Here is a 6123-nt window from a genome sequence, read left to right as displayed (position 1 = left end):
CAGATCCCGAGTTGGAATCCAGGCAGCCGTCTGTGATTAAAAGTGGGTCCTCAAGTAGAGTGAGTTGATGGTCTCAGCCCGATCGCCAATGAAAAAAGAACCCATCACGTGAAATTTGGTTCTGTACTAAGTTTGGCGAAATTCCACCCTCTTGAGAATTTAATCTATTCACCCGACTGTTATCGAAGCGATCTCAGTGGTAGCTCTGTGATATTTGCTTCTGTGGACTGGTCTCATCCAAATAGATACTGATGGCATGATCAAGATTAAACTTGGGGGGGCATTTACAGAAAAGAAAGCAAAGAAGTAGTGTCAGATGAAACGTGGCCATTCTAGAGTACACTACGAGGGCCTTGAGTTGTGGATTCATCACCTTTCTGCTGGTGGTATTTATTACGGACATGATCATCCTCTGTATGAATGTATGTTGAACTTATTTTGCACCGTATGTAGCCAACCGTGCTAATCTGAGGTGCAGGAGAAGGACAAGCTAAACATAAAAATAAATTAGATTCGAAGCTTTCGTGACTGCAGGAATTACTCTGGTTCTTTCGGTAAAGTCACAGAAATAAATAAAATAATAGAATACGACGTTTCGATTGCAACACAAGCAACCATCATCAGGTACAAATGAAAAAAACAAACATAGTAAACTTGGAAATATAATAAAATACAACACAGAGTCGGCCAACACAACAGTCAACCCCCCACCTGGTTGATGACGTTCTTTCAAAGATTGCTAAAATTGAGAGAGACAAAACAGAGACACAAGCAGAGAGACACACACATAGGCACACAGAAAAACAACGTCTCTGTGTCGAGGCCTTAAATAGAGAGAGAGGGGGGGGGGGTGGGGCAGAGGGGGAGTTGTGTGGAATTCCTGCCCATAGCGGCCGGAGGAGAGAATGGACTTTTCAACAAGCACGGTAGAAAGCACATTTAGTAAAATTAGGAAGTGTAATGCAATCCAACACAGAGAGTCGGTTAGCACACAGTTAACGCATAGCCTGGTTGATTACGTTCTTCCAAAGATTGCTAAATTAGAAGTTAAGTGTGAAACAAGGAAGCACGGCAAACCCTCCCCGTAGAGGTGGTTCAAACCAGATTCGAAGCGTTCGTGGCTGCAGGAATTACTCGTTGGTTCTTTCGTTAAAGTCGCGTAGAAAGAAGTTAAATTAAATAATAGAATACGACGTTTCGATTGCAACACCAGCAACCATCGTCTCTGTGTTGTATTGCATTATATTTACACGTTTTACTCTGATTTTTCATTTGTACCTGATGATGGTTGCTTGTGTTGCAATCGAAACGTCGTATTCTATTATTATTTAATTTCTTTCTACGTGACTTTACCGAAAGAACCAAATGATAAAAATAAATTCTGAAGCCATTTGTTTTCAATCTCGATTGAAAAGTGCATAGCTCCGGTGCCTTCCTAATATCGGAAGGAAGAGCGTTCCAGACGGCCGCAGAAGCGCATCTGGAAGCGCCGCGCGATGCGGTGACCACCGTCTTTGTTTGATGGTCAGCCATAAACCGCTGCTGTGAAGATGACCGGAGTTTGCGTCATGGTTTAGGGGCCGTCCGTAAATGACGTCACGCACCTGGGGGGGGGGGTCAGACATTTGTGACGATGTGTGACGAGGAGGGGGGGGGGGCGGTGAGAAATGTGACGTCACATCAAAATGCGCAACTTTAAGTAAATATAGAATTGTTACAACAACACTAATTGTTATAACAACACTCCTACAACATCAGAGTGCAGCGCCACATTACATACGCACTACAATGACAATAGTTTAAAGCGATTTGAAGCATGTTTTATTTTCAAAATGGAAATATGGTTTTGGGGGGAGGGGGGAGGCAGAGCTTTGTGACGTCATATTTGAGGGGTGGAGGGTCTCACTTTTTGTGACGCCGTGTGACGAGGAGGAGGAGGGGGGTCAAAAATCGTCCAAAATCGCGTGACGTCATTTATGGACGGCCCCTTATAGCTCCTTGACGAGATGGGCAAGGTAGTTTGTGGTTCATTTGTGGCAAGCACTCTGCTCGTCGTGCCTCACAAAAAAAACATATAGGTGAGACCTATGTGGCTCGTTGTGCCTCACTAAAAACACATAGGTGTGAAACTATGAGACTCGCCGTGCCTCACTAAAAACACGTAGGTGAGACCTATGAGGCTTACCGTGCCTCACTAAAAAACACGTAGGTGTGACCTATGAGGCTCGTTGTGCCTCACTAAAAAACACGTAGGTGTGAAACTATGAGACTCGCCGTGCCTCACTAAAAAACACGTAGGTGTCACCTTCGTTGTGCCTCACTAAAAACACATAGGTGTGAAACTATGAGACTCGCCGTGCCTCACTAAAACACATAGGTGAGACCTATGTGGCTCACCGTGGCTCACTAAAAAAACACGTAGGTGTGAAACTATGAGACTCACCGTGCCTCACTAAAAAACACATAGGTGAGACCTATGAGGCTGGCCGTGCTTCACTAAAAACACGTAGGTGAGACCTATGTGGCTCGTCGTGCCTCACTAAAAACACATAGGTGTCACCTATGAGGCTCGTTGTGCCTCACTAAAAACACATAGGTGTGAAACTATGAGACTCGCCGTGCCTCACTAAAAACACATAGGTGAGACCTATGAGACTCACCGTGCCTCACTAAAAAACACGTAGGTGTGAAACTATGAGACTCACCGTGCCTCACTAAAAAACACGTAGGTGTGACCTATGAGGCTCGTTGTGCCTCACTAAAAAAACACGTAGGTGTGAAACTATGAGGCTTGCCGTGCCTCACTAAAAAACACGTAGGTGTGAAACTATGAGGCTTGCCGTGCCTCACTAAAAAACACTTAGGTGTCACCTATGTGGCTCGCCGTGCCTCACGAAAAAACACGTAGGTGTGAAACTATGAGACTCGCCGTGCCTCACAAAAAACACTTAGGTGAGACCTATGAGGCTTGGGAGAATTTAATATGACTATTCCAGTTTTCATGCAGAATGGAAAAGGTAACTAGCGCAAGGCAGTAACTTGGCAGTGCGGAATAACTGGGGAGGAAGGGGGGGGGGGGTTCATCGTCACTGTGGAAACACAGTTTGTATTATTATTATTACACGCTTTTATTTAACTCTGTTATTGTTGTTGTATCTTCCAAATCTTGTATCTCAATTTTAACCCACTTCACAATGTCGTATCGACTGCAAACTTGGTATACTGATGCCAATACTACATTCTATCAACAAAAAAATAAAAGTATTTTTAAACATTAATTTTTATATGTTATGTTTCGGCTTGGGTCTAACTTGTCCACGGCCAACTAACGTTGGCTGTAAATCACCACCGGTCCCCTTACGTTATGGCAAGCTTCGGGGCCACTTCCTGGAGTCGTGGACTTCTGCCATTACGAGTACGGTACATTTCATTAGAGCGTGTTTTTTTTTTAAGTCTCTTTAAATATTACTTATCGTAAAGACAATTCGGCTTTGTGAAGATTCCTCATCGATCTCTTTGGCGTTTGTCACTTTCTGTGAAGTAACATTGCACAATACAATCACGCGTGCGTGCGTGCGTCGAAATCACATATCTTGCCAGACTCTCATGTGGCATTCGTGTATCGATGTGTTCATGCGTACACGGCTGGCCTGCCCCTCCACCTTCCCAAATGCAGAACTTGCAGTTAAGCCATTAGCATTAAAACATTTCTAAGCCGGACAAGTTTGTTGGAGCTGCATCGGTTGTCCTCCCAACGTTTTGTTTTCACGGTTGGGCCAGAGACGTCATGCGCTTGCAACGTTTGTTGTCAAGGGAGTGGATTATTATATTTCTTTGAATCAACAGCGGTGACTGCTCAGTGACAACGCCTGTGGTGCACGCACATCCCCAGGAGCACATTCGACTCCTCGTTTCCCGGTGCCGTGACGACGTTTGAAGGGGGGGAGGTGGGCAGTGCGTTTGTCGGGTTGTGGGGGGGTGAGTGAAGTAACTTTAACTTCAATTGTGCCTGGAATTATCCGGCAGCTGATAATTGCAGACATTTAACCCCCACAGATCCACACAACCGCCCCGAGTTCCCGCAGCTCCAATTTATGCGTTAGTCACCGACTGGCGGGGCATTGAACGTGTAAACAAAAACGCAGTAGCAGGAACATTTTTTTTTCACCGACAATATTTGATTCTCGTATATGAATAGTATAACAATTCTAATCATACCGTAACACCACTGACGCTTCTTGTTTGATTCTCCCTCTTGAGACCAGTGATCATTCATGATTTTAATCACTCTGCTCATCAATTACAACGGGAGTGATTTCAATAACTGTCTGCATTTGGCCAAGTGGCTCGAGAAGACAGAATCCTGTCTGGTAGGTGAATGTAATGGCCACTGCTTGCGGTGTCAAAGCAAAGAGAAAACGGCAATAAAAATCGTAATTATTTTAATGAAAGTGCACACCTTTACAGGGCCACGTGATACAAAATGCACACACGTACAGCGGACACCAGCGAAATACCGGGCCATTCAAATTGAGAGCAGATAACCACTTACCGAAGGGTTGTTGGTGGGGTCCCTTGGTGGGGTGGGTCGTGTGCCAATGAACGTGAGGCCACAGCGATCGTGTATTTAACGTGTTCAGCCATAGTAACCGTGCACGAACGTCCGTTATAGTAACCCTGTATGGATGTCGATTAAGTCATTTTGGCACGCAGGCGTTCGCGAACAATATCCATAATAACCATCCTACACAGCCAATTTGTAAGGTTTATCACTTAAACGAAATGTGCCAATTAGTACTTTAGCACTAACTGGTGTGTTGGAGAGTAAACCCGCAACATGTACATGCCGATTAAGTGGTTGGGTCATTTCTGGAGCAATTGAAAAGTCCAGAGTCGACAATCCAACCCTCCGGATACTATTGCAAAAACAGTTCCATTCCCTGAAGTGATCTTTTTTTTAAATGGAAAAAAGTTGCATCGGTTGTTGGTAACCACACGGGGTTTTTTTCTTCAATATTTTTCACGATATAAAACCCGGCAAGGGTGACTTTCAGACGCGTTTTCCCCAGGCACACACCGCGCGCTGTTTGGCATTGTTTGCCATATTGCTCCGCGCGCATTAGGAGCGAAACGTCACGGGCATCGTGCTGAACAACACACAGCGGTACCAACCCGGAAAACCCATTAGAGAGTCGTAACAGCACAACCGAGAAGACCTGCACAGTCGGTGGGATTCTTGGCAAATGCGTGATGCAGCCGACGCGAGACAGCAGCGCTCTGTTTCTCAGCTCATCCGAGGTAGGTCGTTAGATATCACGATTATTTTAGCGAGTGAGCCGCGCAAAATTGCGTTCCATACAAATATAGCGACCGATAATATAATAAGAGGCGAGTGTGAGTAATAAGGGATAATGGCCCGGTGTGTCGGCAAATCACGGAGGGAGAGTTGTAGGGCGCGTGGAAAAAAAAAAGTGTAGAATGTACGTATGTTGAACTTCTTTCCCACACATACGCAGCCAACCGTGTTAATCGGAGGTGCGGAATGATGGGTGAGGGGGATAAATAATAACTGCACGGATGTATGTAGTCAATTAACAAAGAGGTACCAGGTGGGGGAAGAACAACAACAATAATAATAATACTGGGACAATTGCGGAGGGTTCTAAAAATGAGAAGAAAATCCAGCTGGAGTTGGAACGGGAATGTGTTGAGCCGAGCAGCTGGGGGAAGGCCCAGGGAAGGGACGGACGTTGTTGGCACGTGTAAAGTCCGCACACGCGCACACGCAGGCGCGCACACTCGCGGAGTGCGGTCACATTCTGACATTGTTTTACCCGCGCCAAGGTGGAATGTGTGTTTGACAATAGGAGTAAGACGGAGATTATTTCGGCTGGGGAGTGTCCCGCTGCACGTGGGGCGGCCACTGAGCCAGCGTGCGTCGCTGTTGCGTAATCGCCCTGTCGCAGGCCCGAGGCAGCTCTGGGCTTGGTGATTTGGGCTGCTGCTGCTGCTGTCAATCTTGCGAGAAGTCGTAATATTCTGAAATGGCAAAAAAAAAACAGTTTGATGAAAGAAAAAAAATCTACGCGTAATAGACTGTGGGTACACGTGTGGTAATTTGTC

The 6123-nt window shown here is 45.6% G+C and overlaps 2 protein-coding genes across 3 annotated transcripts in view; one reads left to right on the top strand and one right to left on the bottom strand.

The window, feature by feature from the left end:
• Positions 1-4425: 4425 nt before the first annotated feature.
• Positions 4426-6123, bottom strand: part of LOC116948476 (uncharacterized protein C21orf58-like) — a 30124-nt gene continuing 28426 nt past the window's right edge. For both annotated transcript variants that reach the window (XM_032965182.2, XM_032965191.2), the window contains exon 10: positions 4426-6039. In XM_032965182.2, coding sequence (XP_032821073.2) covers positions 6014-6039 — 26 coding nt within the window. In that variant the 3' untranslated portion in view covers positions 4426-6013. The remainder of the gene's footprint in view (positions 6040-6123) is intronic.
• Positions 5162-6123, top strand: part of DNHD1 (dynein heavy chain domain 1) — a 101123-nt gene continuing 100161 nt past the window's right edge. Inside the window, exon 1 of the mRNA XM_076069257.1 lies at positions 5162-5298. The gene's annotated coding sequence lies outside the window, so the exon portion shown is untranslated. The remainder of the gene's footprint in view (positions 5299-6123) is intronic.

The sequence above is a fragment of the Petromyzon marinus genome, chromosome 2 (assembly GCF_048934315.1).
Source record: "Petromyzon marinus isolate PM22_M1 ecotype Great Lakes invasive population chromosome 2, UKy_Petmar_22M1.pri1.0, whole genome shotgun sequence".
Lineage (NCBI taxonomy): Eukaryota > Metazoa > Chordata > Hyperoartia > Petromyzontiformes > Petromyzontidae > Petromyzon > Petromyzon marinus.
Note: the sequence above shows the minus strand (reverse complement) of the source record. Positions and strands in the feature narration are given on the sequence as shown.